General features: G+C 38.7%; 1 protein-coding gene across 2 annotated transcripts in view; it reads left to right on the top strand.

Moving 5' to 3' along the window:
• ube3c (ubiquitin protein ligase E3C) overlaps nucleotides 1-17,427 on the top strand; it is a 139,715-nt gene extending 122,288 nt beyond the window's left edge. For both annotated transcript variants that reach the window (XM_055664478.1, XM_055664488.1), the window contains exons 23-24: nucleotides 5,573-5,703; nucleotides 16,262-17,427. In XM_055664478.1, coding sequence (XP_055520453.1) covers nucleotides 5,573-5,703; nucleotides 16,262-16,432 — 302 coding nt within the window. In that variant the 3' untranslated portion in view covers nucleotides 16,433-17,427. The remainder of the gene's footprint in view (nucleotides 1-5,572; nucleotides 5,704-16,261) is intronic.
• The last annotated feature ends 2,637 nt before the right edge of the window (nucleotides 17,428-20,064 follow it).

Raw genomic sequence — 20,064 nt, forward strand, 5'->3', positions numbered from 1 at the left:
TTAATCAGCATCTGCAGTATGTGCCGTTTAAAAAGTACAAGGCATGTGCCGTTTAAAAAGGAAGTGATAAAAAAACATTTAAAACATTTAACAACACCTAAACTGTTCCCCCGCAACGCTGCGAGAGGCATAACTGAAGTAGGGTCGGGGTTACTGAAATGACGGAGGTTACGATCCGGTGTGGACTAGCGTCAGATTGTATTTCGCAGGAGTGGACCATCTTGCGCGCTATAAGATCTTTGCTCCAATTGATTTGATTACTCCAGCGCAGGGCCCCCTTAGGCGCGGGGCCCAATTGGGAGAAATGGGTCCTATCGGCTAAAGGCCGGCCCTGACCGGGTAACTGCCGGGATCGAGGCGCAAACTCGCGACCTTGCGGCCACGAGCCGAGCACTCTACCACTGAGCCGCCCGCATGTTAAAATCTACGCTAAAAGCCTTCCGTTCGAAAAACCGAAAAATCCCGAAATCCGAGAAGTGGCTGGTCCCAAGGCTTTCGGATAAAAGGTTGTGCACCTGTATAGTTAAATTGTCATCATGAATCCTCATATTCAAGTGGAAAATTGGGAGTGTCCGATAAATCTTGTTTTCAGTATTGGTCACATTCTGAATACAAATAAAATGTTAATTATGAAGCTACACTCATTTTCAAATGATCACATTTCATTAATTATGTATAATATAGTTCCAACAATAATATGAAGATGTGCTTGACTTGGTTTTTACATTTAGTATAGATGAGTGTGGATGTTGGGGGTAGAGAGTCTGGATTCTGATTCAGAAAAACTGAATTAACAAAAAAAGGAAATGCAATGTATTGAATAATTGATGCCTGAACTGTAGAGTATTTCCAGCATTGTTATAGTTATTTCAGATTCACAGTATCTGCAGTTATTTTGCTTTACAAAGCAGATTTCGTTTCTGTATTTGGACTGTGGGGTAATTTGCTGTTGGATTTTTAATTCCTTTATATTATCATGCACTTACCTCAACAGAAAATTAAACTACAAGTAACCTTCCTCTGATTGATGTGTATGGATTAAGTGTCAGGGTTTAAATAACCAGCCTAACCATATTGAAATCTTTTTTATGGCACGTCTGAGAAGGTTTTGTTTGTTAGTCAGCTAAGGACAGAATTTGTCTTGTTTGCAAGAATGTTTTTAATCATTAATGTGCAATGTACTTCTACTTTGTGTGTTGGTGTGATGAATGAAGAAGGAAAATGAGTGAGGGGTGTTCAAGTAATTCGTTGACATAGCATTCAGTGAAACAGCATTTTCACTGGTGACTGCAGTGCCTGTCTTTTGAGATGGTTAGCATAGTCGAAAATGTCAAGATCCTTTAATCTGATGAAAAGTAGCATCTATTTATCTGATACTAATAGTTTCTGGTTTCAGTTTTCCATTTTGTGATAGAAGGTCCAGAAACATACTCTGGTTGTAAATTTTACTTTTATTTTTTTCTTGTTAAAACAAAGCTCGTAACAAGAACATGTCCATTCTGACTTTGAAATACATTATCTGTATGCATTAATCTGATTTGTAATTAAAGGCACTTCATAGACCTTCTTAAATTCACATGACCTTCCCTCGGTTAGCATTTGAGCTTACTGATTTTCTGAACTGCAGAAATTAAATTTGGAAGAATTATTTGCATTACTCTTTTAAGTTCCACACGTGGAATATTATAATCTGAATCACCAGGTTCATTGCCTCATCACATTTTTAAAAATAAATATTCCATACCTGTTTGCAAATGTTTAATTTGAAATTCTAGTACGGTTAGAATTTAACGAATGCCTTCTCCAAAAAAAAGTACTAAACTTTTTTTAATTAATTAATCAAAATTCTGTTGAAAAGCGTTGATTAATTTCCTTTTTTCTGCTCTGAATAATCTTGGTGTTAATGCTCTTGAGGGTTGAGAACTGCATTATTACTGAAGTGGTGTCATGTGAATTTGACAAATTTAGATATTGTTTTAATGTAAAATTCAACACCGTTTTTAGTTATGTTTGGCTACCTTGATATTTATTAAGCTAGGACAAGATCAAATTTATTTTTTAGTCAATTATCACCTGGCATTTTGTCATTTTTGATTGGAAACCCGATGAAATTGTAAGATATTGGATGGTTAATAAGTGCAGATCACTCAGACTGTTTGAACAGGGTCAAATGGTTGAATGTTCTGTTCCTTTCCTCTTTCATTTACTTGGGCTCTGTTTACGGCTGACAGGTCCGAATTGATTGCCCATAGTAAGGTGATGGTGAGCTGCTGCCTTAAACTGCCGCAGTCCTTCTGGTGAAGGAACTTCCATAGTGCAATTGGTTTGGGAGTTCCAGGATTTAGGCCAAGCAGTGATGGAAGAATAGCAATATGTTTCCAAGTCTGGATGGTGTGGGATTTAGAGAGGAACCTGTAAGTGAGTGATAAACCATTTTCAGGATGAAGGCATCATTGGCAGGGCCTGTATTTATTTCTCATCCCCAATTACCTTTAAGATGATGATCTGGTGTGGTCCTGATGCCAGGTGACTAGTTTTTACCCAGAAACATCAATATTAAGGATATTCGCTATCACTTCATCTTTGGAATTTATCACTTACTAGACTAAGTGAGACCCGTTGGGGAGGGGTGGGGGAGGGGTTTAGGGGAGGGGTGGGTGTGGGGGGGGGTGTGTGGGGGGGAGTGGTGTGTGGGCGGGTGGGGGGGGGGGGGGGGTTGTGGAGGGGGGGGGAGAGAGTTCAGAGAAAAGACGGGAAGAGCCATGGGGGGTAACACGTGGGAGGGGGGCAGGAGCCAGCGAGAGCGACCAGAGAGGAAGGGGCTGGAGCTGGTGGTGCGATGGGGACCCACAGTGGTCACTGGTCATTCTCCTCCGCCAGGATCAGAGTCTCCGCTTTCCATTTGGCAACATTCCCGACTCCGTGTCACTTCTGGTCCCTCCAAAAATTGTGTTGGGTTGGAGACCTACGCCGGCCATCTTTAGCTCCAGTAAAGACGCGACGGCGCAGGAAGGGGCAGACTATCCCGCAGAGTGACAGGAGAAGAGACCAATCCACGCGGCGCTGACTGGCAGGAGAGATCGATCTGCGCACGCGCCGTTTTTAAGATTTTTAAACATCGCTAATTTTAACAATATACCACCGATCGGAACAAAACCTTTTGCACTCGCAGCACAGGAGTACGGCGAGTGAGCTGGTGAAAAATCGTAGAGCTATCTCGTACCGTTTTTGCGAAAATAGAAAAAACGAGCAAACCGGAAGAGCACAAGATCAGAATTTTAGTTATGTTTAGATGAATGGATGAATGGATGGATGGATGGACGGACGATTCTCTGCAGCTTCTTGCGTTCTTGGACAGAGCTGTTCCCAAACCCTCCACTACTATGAATGATAAAGGATTGTAGTGGTTCAAGATGAAGGTTCACGGCAACTTATTTGGTATAAGTTCAGGGTGGGCGATCAGTGATGGCCTTGTCAAAAATAAATAATTTAGGAAAATGGATGGATATAGCAATGGCATGAGAGGGCGGGATATCGTACCCGCACAATACCAACTCCTCCTTTAAGTTTGCTAATAATAACACTGTTCTTGGCCAGGTCAACAACAATGCTGAAAAAGGAGTGCCAGGAAAGAGATTGAGAATCTTTATCATGGTGTCAGAACCACAGCTTAGCATTTAACATCAGCAAAATGAAAGGGTTATTTGCTGATCTAAGGTAACTCGGTGGTGGGGGAGGGGGATGGTGGAGACTGGTAGTTGAACTCTGGCTTCATCATTGAAACTGCTGTACAGATGGTTGACAGCTTTGGGTTTCTTATTGTCCATGTCATGAGCAACTGCTTCAAGTCCTTTCACACTGATGCAAGCACTTCAGCAAACTAACTTTGGTAGGCATCTGAAAAGATTTCACAGAAGGTATCCTGACGGAATGCATCTCAATCTGGAAGGGCAACTGCTCTGCTCTCATCTGAACGTTTTTCCTTCCAATATTTAATATGTAAAAGAATATGTGTGTGTTTATGATTGTGTTTATAGTTTGTTTGGTTGTTTGTTTGTTTGTCTTTTTGCACAAAGTCCGCGAACATTGCCACTTTTCATTTCACTGCACATCTCGTATGTGTATGTGACGAATAAACTTGACTTGACTTGATCTGACTAAACATGCAGAGAGTGAAGAACGGTGTGTTCCATCACAGGCTTGTCATTGAGGGGTGATCTTATAGAGGTGTACAAAATCATGAGAGGAATAGATCGGGTAGACAATAGGTGCAGGAGTAGGCTATTTGGCCCTTCGAGCCAGCACCGCCATTCAATGTGATCATGGCTGATCATCTCCAATCAGTACCCCGCTCCTGCCTTCTCCCATATCCCCTGACTCCGCTATTTTTAAGAGCCCTATCTAGCTCTCGCTTGAAAGCATCCAGAGAACCTGCCTCCACCGCCCTCTGAGGCAGAGAACCCACAGAGTCTCTTGGCCAGAGTAGGAGAATTGATAACCAGAGGACATAAGTTTATGGTGAGGGAGGAAAGATTTAATAGAAACGTAAGGGGTAATGCAAAGGGTGGTAAGTTGAGGAGGCAGGTGAAGCATGTACTTTTGAAGCATTTAAGAAACATTTGGACAGGTACATAGAAAGGACAGATTTAGAAGGATATAGGCCAAAAGCAGGTAGGTGGGACTAGTGTAGATGGAACACGTTGGCTGCTGTGGGCAAGTTGGGCAGAAAGGCCTGTTTCCATGCTGTAAAACTATGACTATCTGGAATTTCCTAATTTGTATGTCAGTGGGTACCCTGAACTTGTATACCATAAATTAGAGCATAGACTGTTTTATCATCTCTCTTTACATGTGCTTAAGACGAATACCACAGTAAAAATATAGCATGAGCCTTGTGGTTGCGACCTCCAATTGTTTCTATAACTATTTGGATCAGTATTTTGCTTCAGATTTGAAACTATAAATCTGTTGCATCATGGCCAGATGTTCAAATGTTCCCTTTCTGCTACTATGTGATATTTATTGTTATGGATTTCCCTCAAGGATCAGCTTAATATATGCTCGAGGTATGGGTAATAATAGGAGAGACAATTGGATGAAAATTGCTGACTAGATAAGTTGTGAAAATCACTGTTTTGGTTCCTATATTCTCTAATTGCATCATGCCGAAATAGTCCATGATTTTTAAAACCATGTAATTTGTCTAGGTTATGATAAGATGTGTGTAGGAAACACGGTACATTATATTATTGAATCAACTTAACATTGCCATTCAAAGACTACCTCCGTTTACCCTGTTGCAGACATGTTTAGCTGTTCCAGCATTTCTGCTTTTGTTTCAGAATCCGGCATCTGCGGTTTTGTTTTCTAGCAGCGGCTCATTTCACAAACAATGTCTTGAGATTTGTTTTGACAATTTCCAGAAGAAAACCTCAAGACTGTCATTGACTGTTATGATTACTGAGATTGTCAAAGGGATGTTCTAATATTATCAAATCAAAATAATGTGCAATATACCAGAATTTCATAAGACCATTTGAAGAGTGACTGTCTGTTTTTTCCCTCTTTGTAGGTGGCTACACAGCAGACCATGCAGTTATTAAAATATTCTGGAATGTAGTCGAAAATTTCACAAATGATGAAAAGCGAAAACTACTGAAGTTTGTCACAAGTTGCTCCCGACCACCGTTGCTGGGATTCAAGGTAAAAATTGAAGCCTTTTATGAGTATTGAATTGAACTGAATAAATTTTATTAGCCAAGTATATATACGTACAAGGAATTTGCTTTGGTGCTTTGTTTGCAAGTAACAACACGATATACAGTAGACATTAAAAAATAAAGCTGACGATTGTCCAAGGGGCGGGGCTTTCCCTCTTGTAGCTGGTGATTTCTTGCAAGCCCTTCCACACTGAAGTAGAGTCATTAACTGAGAATTTGCTCCTCAATCTCTCAGAGTACCTTTCCTTGGCAGCTCTGATTCCTCTTCTCAGTTTGTACTTTGGCCTGCCTGTAGAGGTCTGCATCCCTGCTTCAGTTGGCCTCAACTGTCTGAGTTCCGCTGTAAACCAAGACGTCGTTGTTGAACCTGATCTGGGTCCTAGTGGGAATGCAACTGTCCTCACAAAAGCTGACATAGGATGTCACAGTGTCTGTATACTCATTGAGGCTTGTGGTTGCTTCCCTGAACACATTCCAATCAGTGCAGTCAAAGCAGCACTGTAAGTTTTCAATGCCCTCGCTTGTCCAATGTATTCCCTGCAAGTGTATTCTACACATAAATTGGGTCCAGTTCTCATGTTTTATTCTTTAATGCAATATAACAGGAATAGAACATTTCTCTTTGCAATTTTATATGGTGCATTCCAATGACATTTTTTTTTGCATAGTTGACAGGGAAATCGAAGTTCATACAATTGCCACACAGTTGTTTTGGCATCCCATTAAGATAAAATTTCAATTATACTACAGATTTTGCATTGAAATGAATAATTAAACTATGCCTGTCTCTGCCTTGAAGAAAACCCGCCTTCCTTAATTATTTAAATTATAATTTCATGAGGTTGGAGAAGAAATTCTTCTGTGTATTTGTCTTAAATGGACCACCCGTTACTTTGAAGCACTGTGGCTGAGATCTGTATTTTCCCCACTGGGAGAAACATTGCCCAACTCCTATTTCTGGGCTAAGATGTAAATGAATGTAAGCGGATGTAAGCGGATGTTACTGACCCTGAAATATCTTAATGCAGTCCTGAGTCACTTTTGAAGTAGGCTAGGAATTTCACACAGGTTTCTGTCCATGTGGTCAAACTAGGATAAAGAGGACTTCAAGGATACTGAGTTGGATGATCAGCCATGATCATATTGAACGGCGGTGCAGGCTCGAAGGGCCGAATGGCCTATTCCTGCACCTATTTTCTATGTTTCTATGTTTCATGCTGAATGTATACAGTTTAGGTTATGAACTAAAGTTTTCCTTCAAACATACAGCATGGAAACGGGTTGAAGTCATACAGCATGGAAACGGGCTCTTGGGCCCAACATGTGCATGCTGACAAGGATGCCCCATCCAAGCTAGTCTTTTTTTTGCCGGTATTTTGCCCATATCGCTAAACCTTTTCTATCCATGTACCTGTCTAAATGTTCTTATTATATAATTTTTCTTTTGCAAAGGTCTTGTACTTATTCTTATATTTTTCTTTAAAGTATGTGGTGTAAGTATAACACTTGTCAAAATCAATCTCATTGTTTTGTTTTATGAAGTAAGTACTGTATAATAGCATTAAAGTCGACGTGAGCTGATTAAAGCTTGGTTATTCCATACTGCGTTGACAATAATTGTTTATTTCCTTTTCTGTATAAAGTGCATGTCAGTTCTTTCAGATGTACCAAGTGTCACATAGTCAATTATCTGTGCTCTGCTATATCCAGTTGGATTCTACCTTTTCATGAATCACTTGACAGTTATTTGCAGTAACAGCATTTCAGCAGATTAGTATAACCTTCTGATGGTGTCACATTCACTTTAACTGTCAGTACCGCAATTATATATAATATAACTACATAGCCATGTATTTTTAAAATATAAAGCACTTGTGTATGGCGTGAATATTAGACTGTTCTAACATTTAGGGGCAGCTTTGCAGACCTCTGATAACATGCAATGTTCAAATGGGCTTTTTCACTGCAATGCTGCTCTTTGCCTCCAACAATTCTTGCAGCAGTGAACTCATCCTTAGAACTAATGAGAAATGTTCAACCTAGGACACTATACTCTAGAGCCAAGGTCATCCAATCCTCAGCAGTCAAATTGCAATGCAGATAACATTTGCATCACACTTGCTTGGAGATATCAAAGCTATGATGACTCATTCACTGATGGATAGACCATAATGTCTACAAGACCATGATCCTCTACTGACCTGCCCCTTCTGCACTGCACATTCCACCAGCAGTAAATGTTCACGGTGAGATGCTGCAAAACATATCTTGGGAACCACCTCCGAGCAATGGACCAGCAGTTTTCGGGCAGGCAGAGATCGCTGCTGTTCTTATATTGGCCTTATTAGCCATTTCAAAAAGCAGAACACTGGAATGGAATTGAAGTTATCCTTGATCCCAAGGGGCGCCCCAAGGTGACGGAATAATCCCTAGTTTAGCAGATTTCATTGAATAACAAACGTTGATAGCTCCACCTTTGCTGCAGGTGGCCTTTTTTCCACATTGGGATTTCAGTAAATATTAATAGGCAGTGTGGAGATTTTGTGCAAAGTCCACTTCCGTGGATAAAATGCTCAGCAATTCAACTTAATTTGTAAACCATATAGCAATCAGGCGGTTACTGATTAGTGATTATTGACAGCAATGGAGCAATTTTAGAAGATGAAGTTAGAGCATTATGGAAGTAAAAAGTAGAGTGCTAAAGGATTTTTTTTCTTTAGAGCATTAATACTCATCACAGTATATAAACTTAGCGAAACACTAATGGTGCAATGAAGATCCTTAAAGGCGTATATAGGAGGTATTATTAATGACTGCTGTCAAGTGATAAATATTATCAGGTGTGTTCTGATATTTTATGATATTTAATTAGTTGCCACTGTGTACCTTTTATTAATCCCACTTTGCTCCCACTACATTCTGGCAATATAACCGTGCTATTTGGTGTGGATATCAATACAATTAAATTATATGATGTATTGTAAATCCAGGTTAATAAAAGATGTTTCCATATGGAGTTTGGATACATTGCAAGGGGGATAGAGGTATAGTTTATAGTCACAGTCCCTCAGATCCACATCAGCCGGTCTCCTCTCCATCCACAAGTCCAACCTCCGCAGTTTTGGGGACAGAGCCTTCTCCAGGGCAGCTCCCAGGGTCTGGAACTCCCTCCCCAAACTGATCCGCAATTCCGTGTCCCTCACCATCTTCCAGTCCCACCTCAAGACCCATCTCTTCACCTCTGCCTATATTTAGCTCCACGTGCCGTCCCTTTTCATCTGTGTATTAATTGCCTCGTACTGTGTTTTGTATTTGAATTCTGTATTTACTTTGTGTACTACTCATGTCTCTACTATTTATTTCATTCCCCTTACATGTTTTTCCTCTACCTGCTAAATTTTTGTAAGGTGTCCTTGAGACTCTTGAAAGGCGCCCATAAATAAAATTTATTATTATTATTATTATAGTTTAGCTGGTGAGATACAGCCTGAAAACAATCAGCTGTCCCCAAGTTTTATGTTATCCCAGTTTTGCATCCTATACATCAGGGGCAATTTAGAGAACTAATTAACCTACAAACCTGTACGTCTTTGGAATGTGGGAGGAAACCGGAGCACCCAGTGAAAACCCACGTCGTCACAGTGAAATCATACAAACTTCAAACAGACAGCACCTGTAGTCCCGATGGAACCTGGTTCTCCGGCGCTGTTAGGCTGCACCTCTGCCACTGCGCCACCCAAGTGATGAAATATCAATTGCAATTTGAAGACTCACCAGATTGAAAGCTTAGTTTACAAAACTATAAAATTAAGAATACCCCAGATAATTTTCAAGAAAAATGGATGGAAAAATTGTGGCATTTCCAAAAGCTCACTGGATTGAATGTGACAAATAAAATGCATATGTTAGGAGATCCAACATTAATATATTTTTTTAAGTTTGTTAGTTGATCACAATCAAGACAGATAATGTGCCAGTCAAGCTATGAAATGTAAAATATCAACTAATTTTATTTTCTGCAAAAAGTAAAGACACAGTTTAGACCTGATCACGACATCTCATCCGTGGCAGACCAGCATGCCAAGATGTCTTGCCTTGCAATGGTTGCTTCCTTAAGGTTCTCAGAAGGCTTGCAGTGGGTTTTGGGACTATACACTGAAAATTGGATTCTGATTAGTTTGCGCGATGAATAAAAGCATGAAAACATAGTTAATGATATCCCCAAATTGAAATATTTGTCTTTGAAACACAGATCTGTTTAGATTATCATGCTTGTGTTAGTTAATTAAAGTACAACTTTATGCAACTTTGCAATGCAAATAAGTTTTTGTCTCTCATAAGTCTGCAGTGAGTTTGCTGAAGAGCCCACTGGCTCTTCCCCCAAACTTAATCCTGCAATATTTTTCACCAATTATTTGTTGAATTCATTTCTGAAAGCTTTTATTGACTTTCGATAACCCTGAGAGGCAGTGAAATTCGTGTCCCAACTCGTGGGGTGAAAAAATTATTTTTGTTACCTCTGCTGTGGTCAGTCACCTTAAACTTGTGTTCTCTGGTACTTGACCCTTCATCACCGTGAAACATAACAATGAGTAACTATTATTGGTTAATGATTTTAAACACTTCTTTTCATCTCCAATGGGGTCATTAAAGCTGCACCAATCTTTGGCAGCTGTGCAGTTCCCTACGTCCTAAAGCTGTCACAGTCGAGGTTTTGGCGTAAAACGGAGTGGTCTCTGAGAATCCTGGATTATCCTCGTGCCCATCTGAAAATTTATGCTGTCGGGCATTTTACAGTTTTGAATTATCAGTGATGATTGAAAATGTTGAGAAGCAGTTATAAAACATGCAGTTATTTAAAATAATTTTTGTTTAAGCATTTTTAAGCTAACATTGAAGTAAGGAAATGAACCAAACCATTTGATTTCACTTTTTAATGGATATCGACAGATGTGCCTCGTAATGTGGACTATGTGCGTCTAATGAACAAGTTATGAAATTGTGGACCCTTTGCACCCAAATCATGGTCATTAATAAGCATCAAAAATCTACTTTTTTTATAGTATTATACGATCAGTGATTTTAGAAGAATTTTCAGTAAATTATAGATGTGTAGCAATTTCAGTCTGAAATGCCAGTCAGGAATTGTTCTTGAATTTTTATGTTTTTACAATGCAATGCTGCGCGTATCTTTCTCTCATTATTTATCCAGTGTCTGATAACCTAAGACTGGGCTGTTAGTCTTTCTTGCTCTCATTCTGTTAAAGGTCCCCTAATTAATAACACAAATCAATAAAACAGGATGAAATTGCCAGATGGTAATCTCTTAATTCGAGAAGAATAAATAGTTGCATTAGGAATTATTTGACTAATCTCTTTCAAATAACTACCAGATAAAAGTGCCCAAATTGTCCTTATCTAAAATGCATATTGTGCTGACAGAGTTGATCCTTGTTAGACTTTACTTTTCTCGACCTTGACATTATATTGTCATTTACAAGTTAGTATCGGAAACAGACATTTTTCAGGCAATATGCATATGTTATACATTTTTATATGAACCATATGTTTTCATAAGGCTGTACTTGTAATTTGCTTCTGGAATTAGGTTTGCTGAAAATCTTTCTCCGGTAATGTAAAAATAGTTTGTTTCAGCTCAATTGCATTATAAAAAGTTTACCAAGACTCAATCTCATCTAAAATATGATGTACAAATCAGAATATTCAGGTAATTGGCACCTTTGTCCTGTGAAATTATTACCCAAAGACTCAGATTTTTATTTGTAAAATGGGAAAAGTCTTATTCCATATTGGAAATCCTAAAAAATGCATCAGGAACTGCTTGTGATCAGAAACGAGGACTGTTATTCGAAACCTAGTATGCTTTTTTTCTTATTCCATTACTCCCTTTAAGCCTATCCCAGGTGAAATCAATTAATTCATTAGACATCAACTTTTCTGGCTTATTGCTCATCTAACTACATGATTTTATTTTTGATGTTTAGATTATGTGGCAGGTGAATGGGTCAGTAATTCTGCTACTAGAATATAGGAATTTGTGATATTGATATACAAGTTGTTCTCCCACTGATTGAATTTGAGAAGCAACAAAATTGAAACTGTTGGGTAAACATGTCCAGTCTGAACCTGGCTTGAGTGCTTTATTCCAGTCTGCTTCTGTGGTACAGTGCCCTCCATAATGTTTGGGACAAAGACCCATCATTTATTTATTTGCCTCTGTACTGCACAATTTGAGATTTGTAATAGGAAAAAATCGCACGTGGTTAAAGTGCACATTGTCAGATTTTAATAACGGCCATTTTTATACATTGTGTTTCACCATGTAGAAATTACAGCTGTGTTTATACATAGTCCCCCACCCCCATTTCAGGGCACCATAATCTTTCCTCCAGTCTTTCCATCACCTTTGGAAATTTTTATTGCTGTTTATCAACATGAGGACCATAGTCAAAGAAGCCATTATGAGACTGAGAAAGAAAAATTAAACTGTTAGAAGACATCAGCCAAACCTTAGGCTTAACAAAATCAACTGTTTGGAACATCATTAAGAAGAATGAGAGCACTGGTGAGCTTACTAATCGCAAAGGGACAGGCAGGCCAAGGAAGACCTCCACAGCTGATGACAGAAGAATTTTCTTTATAATAAAGAAAAATCCCCAAACACCCGTCCGACAGATCAGAAACATTCTTCAGGAGTCAGGTGTGGATTTGTCAATGATCACTGTCCGCAGAAGACTTCATGAACAGAAATACAGAGGCTACACTGCAAGATGCAAACCACTGGTGTGTCGCAAAAATAGGATGGCCAGGTTACAGTTTGCCAAGAAGTACTTAAAAGGGTAACCACTGTTCTGGAAAAGGTCTTGTGGATAGATGAGACGAAGATTAACTTATATCAGAGTGATGGCAAGAGGAAAGTAGGGAGGAGAGAGAAGCATACCACTTCATCTGTCTAACACGGCGGTGGGGGTGTTATGGTCTGGGCATGTATGGCTGCTGAAGGTACTGGCTCATTTATTGTCATTGATGATACAACTGCTGATGGTAGTAGCATAATGAATTCTGAAGTGTATAGACACATCCTATCTGCTCAAGGTCAAACAAATGCCTCAAAACTCATTGGTCGGTGGTTTATTCTACAGCAAGACAATGATCCCAAACATACTGCTAAAGCATCAAAGGAGTTTTTCAAAGCTAAAAAAAGGTCTATTTTTGAGTGGCCAAGTCAATCACCTGATCTGAATCCAATTGAGCATGCCTATTATATGTTGAAGAGAAAACTGAAGGGGACTAGCCCCCAAAACAAGCATAAGGTAAAGATGGCTGCAATACAGGCCTGGCAGAGCATCTCCAGAGAAGACACCCAGCAACTGGTGATGTCCATGAATCGCAGACTTCAAGCAGTCATTGCATGCAATGGATATGTAACAAAATACTAAACATGACTACTTTCATTTACCTGGCATTGCTGTGTCCCAAACATTATGGTGCTCTGAAATGGGGGGGTATGTAGAAATACTGCTGTAATTTCTACAGGGTGAAACCAAAATGTATAAAAATGGCCTTTATTAAAATCTGCCAATGTACTCTTAAACCACATGTGATTTTTTTTCTATTACAAATCTCAAACGGAGGCAAATAAATAAACGATGGGTCTTCGTCCCAAACATTATGGAGGGCACTGTAATTTTGCATCTCTTACCAGTTCTGAAATCCAAAGCAAATTAACAGAGGTATTTCCCAAGATGAATAGGTAGCATTAGCAGACTATGCACGGGTCCGCTGGAAAGATGTGTAGTTTCAGTAGACAGATTTATACGTGCACAGGGGAGACTGCAGCACCCAGAGTAATATGTTGTGAATCAGAACACAATCTGCCAAGCATATAAAGCTTCTAGGCCATCCATTTTTAGCTGTTAGTACTTTGCATTTATTTTCACCAGTCATTTCATTGCTTGATAAGCATTCTGCTCAAAGGCTGCACTTTGACTTTGCCCTGTACTAATGCTGCCTTATCTTTAATTAAGTGCAATAAATGTCCAAAAATTCATTAGAAAAGAAATAGCACTGTCAATGCTAATCCATTTTAGAAGATGATGGAAATCTTTTTCAGAAAATCATATGTTCCAGAATAAAGCATCTTGCACGCTGTGAGAGTTAACTAAGTCAAGAGGCAGACAAATGGCTGATTGTACTGTTGAATGGTGTTGAGATTTTTTTTTTTACAAGAATTATGATGCTATTCATGATGGAGTCATGTAATAAAAGGATGTACCTTTAGCAAGGAGATGAGGAGAAATGTCATTAGTCAGAGGGTGGTGAATCTGTGGAATTCATTTCACTCACAGAAGACTGGAGGCCGTCAATTCATATTTTAAAGGCGTAGATTGACAGATTCTGGATTCCTATGGGTATCAGGCGTTATGGGGAGAAGGCAAGAAAATGGGGTTGGGAGGGAAAGAGAGATCAGCCATGAATGAAGGGTGGAGTGTACTTGATGGAGGCGAATGGCCTAATTCTGCTCCTGGAACTTGAAATGTTAAAGGCTGAGGTGTTGCAGGATCTTATATATATAATCCATATCTCTTAATGATGGTGCCTATGGACATTATTTATTTTCAAATTTGGATTTACATTTTTTGTGCTGAATATAACCATCTCAAATTGATGCGCTAGCTTTATTAAATATTTATTACATATTTTAGAAATATTTCACATTATTTACAAATCACCTGGTTCTTGTGAGTTTGATGAATTAATGAAAATTATATGGTCTCATTCTTCTGGGTAATCACGATGAGATTGTAACCAAGCTCAGGCTACAGCAACCATGAACTAACTGATAAGGTATGTGTTGAGACATAATTTTCCTCATTTCCACAAATGGTATTTGGTTAAGGGTTCAATTTAAACATATTGTAAAGTAATTCACTACTTTTGTTTAATTATATTAACCAATAGTGCCCAAGTGATTGTCATTTGTCATTTCTCTTCTCAACTATCAATTGAAGAGCAAAGATGGCTTAAATTTGAAAACATTTTTTGTAATACTCTGTACTTGGAATTCAAAGGTGTCTTCAGTTTAACGTATGTTAAAGATGTGGAGAAATCGGTTTGTGAAGATTTATTCAATTATGTAATACTTTGCAAAAGGCAGTTGGCTGACAATGGCATGACTTTTCTGTAAACATCAATATCATCACAAAGCATCAAAGCTTCTAGTTTCTGGTGTCTTATTAATCAGGAGGAAGTTCTTCATGGTTCTCCAAAACGACTGTATTTCTATTTAAGTCATTTTTCCTTTACCAAAAGCTGGAACTCCAGTAAGTAAATTAAGCTGAATCAGATAATTCAGCTGAGCCCATCTTTCAGATGCTTACTGCACAAGCAATCCAATGTGAAGATTTTGTGCTGAGGTGAAATTCTGGAAAGTTTGTCTGATAGGAGCAATACAACAGATGTGCACATTGTTTCTCCTAATACTGTGATTTTGAACAATTTTCAGAAAACGTTCAAATTTCTCTGAGATGTTCTATATAAATACAATCGGTGAGATTTTTGTTAGAAAGCCTTCATTAATTAATACTTACAAAACCTAGCTCGAAAGTCAATTAAAGAAGCCACTGTGAAAGATACCCATTATCCGAAGAACGAACAGAAGTCAGCTTTTCTTTAAGCCTTTGAAGGATAACCAAGAACTGAACTCATGGAAGCACCTAACAAGTATACAATGAGGAAAGCTTCCATTCGTAAAGTAATAAACATACGAGCAAAAAAATGAACATTGCTGAATTAATAAGAGCAGTTGGAATTGCTATTACACTTTTCATCCACGGATGTGAACTAAAACCCGAGAATCATTTCCAGCATTTCCAGATTTATGTTGGGATGAGAATATTTGTTTGCAACTGATGGTTTACCAGTTCTGAAGCAAGATTATTGACATTTTAAAATTATTTCCTTCGCTCCCTCACTCCATACACTGAACATTTCCAATATTTTATGATTTTCAATTCTGTTATCGAGAGTAACTTTGCTTTTGTTTTGGGTTCAGAATCTGAGAATCGATAACTATAATCAATCCAATGGTTTCCCTCAACCTGCCTTAACAAATTTAAAGATAAAGCTGCCAGCTTCCACTGCTTCAACTATCTAAAAGCGACTGGATTGAATTCTTGTAAATTAGCAACTTTCACAAATGTGATATCTATGTAGAAAAATAATCTCCAGAATGCTGCTTGCTGTACAATTTTGGTGAACAGTGAACATGTTATCATTCAAAAATCTTGTATTTTAATGTTGGTATCTTTTAATGATCCTAAGAACGTCAGGATGTTTCTGACTTAAAACTAATTATAACTTTAATTGATATTCAGATTATTATGCTTATTGAGAGTTTTCCATGACCTCCTCAAAGAAACTAATTTACAATTGATTTTGATTTTAAATGTAATTAATTGTGAATTAACAAAATTATTATTTGTAGTAATAATCTAACCCCATTTTCAATTTGTTTTTAGGAATTATATCCAGCTTTTTGTATACACAATGGAGGGACGGATCTGGAGCGTTTACCAACCGCCAGTACTTGCATGAACCTTCTGAAACTTCCAGAATTTTATGATGAAAGTCTTATGAGGAGTAAATTACTTTACGCAATTGAATCAGCAGCAGGCTTTGAGCTAAGTTGAAGTGAAAATGGGACACCGAAGATTGAGAATGATGGATGGTGCTTACACGTACCAACAATCAAAGTTCTCACAACGGGGACAGATTGAATTGTGCAGAATCAAGGGGGTTTTAATGAAGTGAACTGCAAAGATGAGGCTTCTTCTAATCATATATTTGTAGCTCAGATGGATGTATGATCATATGGGTATATTGGGAGCTTTTACTGTTAAGATTGTGGCTATATTCTGGGCAAGTGGCCTGTAAGATGTGATGATCAAATTATCACTTGGCGTTAACAGTAAAACAGCCTGTGTTGTGGCGTTAACCAAAGATTCAGCCAATGTTATGTGTTAGTCAAAACAGGCAATAAAGCAAGCCATAATAATGGAAGATATTTGCATTTAAAGGAGGCCTGCATTCATCAGAAGCCTATTTTCATAAGGCAATATGTGGCTAATGTTTTTTTAAACTTCATACTGGTTACTTGCATTTAATATCATGGTTAGGTGGGAGCACATAAACCATGTAATACTGCTGCATTTTACTTTTTTTAAACAAGTTGCACATTTCTTACAATCTGTTTTAAATCACAATTATGTCCCAATATGGAACCCAATAAAGCATAGTTGCAATTTACAGCCTAGATTAAAATTGTATGGCGTGACATTATATTAATTATATGGCCCTTCTGCATAACTGTGGTGAGAGTTCTGAATAAAAAGCATTAAGTGGATGAGATATTATGTGGATAGGAGATTACTTGATTGCAATAGAATTCAGCTTGCTCATACAAATAGTTCCATTAGGCCATGGTAAATGTGTTTGAGACAGAATTTAGTCAGCAGTTTCTGTAAACAGAGATGTGAATACATGTTTTATCTGCATCTGTGAATACTATTGTTTTTGTTCTGTATATGTACAGTTTTCTGTTGTGTATTAAACTTCTGTGCTATCAGAATGGTCCTTACTGTTAAGAGTTATAACTTTAACAAGTATTAAACAAAATTTGAATAATGGAATTAATGTTTAAAAATTATTACTGAAAATGCATGGAAAACTAAGATTCAAGTAAACTAATAATGTTGCATTGGATATTGTTTTCCATTAATATGAAGAAATACAACAGATCCTAACACTTAACACTAATTATTGTTAATTAGCAATGCCTATATAAATTTTGGCCCTGTGATTTATTCAATAAATAGATTTTATGGCCCAAAATGTTCCAATCTAAGGTACAGTTTTGTTGTCAATACTCCACTGTTCTGAAGAATAGAGCTGAAGATTATTTGTTGCTCATGGATAACTATTTACCGAAAGAGACTAAGATTTATGTCAATCAATAGTTATTTTATTGCTATTCGGTTTTTCTGAATTTTGTCATGTTCTAATTATATAATACAAAGAACATGTGTTATTAAAATATTTGCAAAATGAACTTTCTGTAAACCTTAGCCCATGTACATCACATCATGAGAATTTCCCTATCCAGTTTAAAATTTCACAGTAAGTTTACAACTAATCTTTGACTCGGCTAGAACCTTATTGTGAATTTGCTTTTAATTACAGTGCTTGGTGCCAGCTAGAAGAAAATGTCATTTTGAAATGAGGAATCAATAAATTAGCCTGAACCACTGAATAAGAGAGTTCGGTATTCTGAAAAACGCAAGGAATCATGGGATTTGTCAGCCATTTGTGGTTTTTTTTTAAAGCGATTGAAGTGCTGGCTTGTTAACTCAATAGCTTCCTTTCATGTTCTGCTGTTCACATATTACTTACACAGTCCCAGTTCTCGTTCAGTTCATTAATCTGCAAATATGAGATATTCAAAAAGTTAAAGAATTCATTATTTTCATTGAATCCTTAATGTGTTTGCTACTGGAATAAGAAAATATTACTTGTGTTTGAAACATTTTCTTATCTTTATTCATAATTTATGTCAAAATATATTTAATCTGAGGAAGGGGGATGTCAGGTAGCGAGAGAGCGGGGTATAACAGCAAAAGAGAGGGGGCAGATGCGAGTGGGAGATGGGGAGAGACATTCTTGACAGCTGGGCTGCTGCTCGTGTACAGACTTGCATTTCATCTGTAGTCAGGATCAAACCCAGGGTCTCCAGCGCTGCAAGCACTGTTGAATTGCTACTGGACCGTCCCCGTCCCCTCCCGAGTATCTCGTGCCGGCCAGAGTGACTGGAATGATGAGACACTGGTCCGGAGCAGTGGCAGCCCCAGGCTTGCAGCCTGCGCAGAGAAGAAGCACTAATTCCAGTTCAACTCTGCTCCAACTCTTGAGTAACCCGTTCCCTGACGGGCTGGGGACCGTCAGCTGCACCTCTCGCCTTATCCAGTGGGTGTCGGTTAACGCCCTCAGTGCTGGCGAAAGCCGAGCACCAGTCATCAACGGGGATACACACAAAATGCTGGAGTAACTCAGCGGGACAGGCTGCATCTTTGGAGAAAAGGAATAGGTGACGTTTCGGGTCGAGACTCTTCGCTAGAGATGTTGCCCCTCTAGCTTCATCACGTCCTTCCTACATCATGGCAACTATAACTACCCAAAATCCAAATGCGGCCGAATCCATGTTTTGTCCAACTATAACATGATGTCTCAACTCTACTACTCAATGCCTCAGTCAGTGAAGGACTGTGTTGTCACTTTCAGGGGAGTATTTACTTGTACCCATAGGTCTCTCTGCAACACTCCCCCAGGGCCCTGCCATTCATTGTGTATATTCTGCCTTGGTTTAAGCATCACTTTGCATTTTTCAAAGTTAAATCCAATCTTCTTCAGACTTCTTCGCTTCACTGCACCATAAATTTTGGGGTCATCTGTAAATTTACTAATCATGCCACCTCCATTCTCTTCCAAAACAAGAGGACACAGCACAAATCCCTGCAGCACACCACTGGTCACAACTATGAGGTAATATTCCTCCAATTTGCTTTTGGTCTCATTCTGATCACGTAGGCCTGAGCGAAGATGTTCAGCGAAACGAATGCCCAGTCTGTGCTTGGTCTTGCCGTTTTATAGCAGACCAGACCTGGAGGATACAGTAGATAAGGTTGGAGGAGGTGCAAGTGAACCTCTGACTCACACGAAAGGACTGTCTGGGACCCTGGACAGAGATGAGGGAGGAAGTATAGGGATGGATGTTTCATCCATGACCATTTTAAAATGTAATCAAGTCAAAGCCTAGAGTGTTTAATTGTCATTTGTACTGTAAAACAGAAATGAAATTCTTACTTCAGTGTAGTTTATTATCACAGTTTTTGTTGCGTGCTAACCAGTCAGCAGAAAGACAATACATGATTACAATCAATCCATTTAGAATGTATAGATACATGATAAGGGAATAACATTTAGTGCAAGGTAACGCCATCAAAGTCCGGTCAAGGGACATCTGAGATAGATAGTTCAGCACTGCTCTCTGGTTAGTGGTAGGATGATACAGTTGCCTGATAAAAGCTGGGAAGAAATTGTCCATGAATCTGGTGGGATACATATTCACATTTCTATACCTTTTGCCTGATGGGAGAAGAGGGAGTGGCCAGGGTGCGACATCAAAACATAGAAAATAGGTGCAGCAGGCCATTTGGCCCTTCGAGCCTGCACCGCCATTTATTGTGGTCATGACTGATCATCCACAATC

This window comes from Leucoraja erinacea, chromosome 2, assembly GCF_028641065.1.
Source record: "Leucoraja erinacea ecotype New England chromosome 2, Leri_hhj_1, whole genome shotgun sequence".
NCBI lineage: Eukaryota > Metazoa > Chordata > Chondrichthyes > Rajiformes > Rajidae > Leucoraja > Leucoraja erinaceus.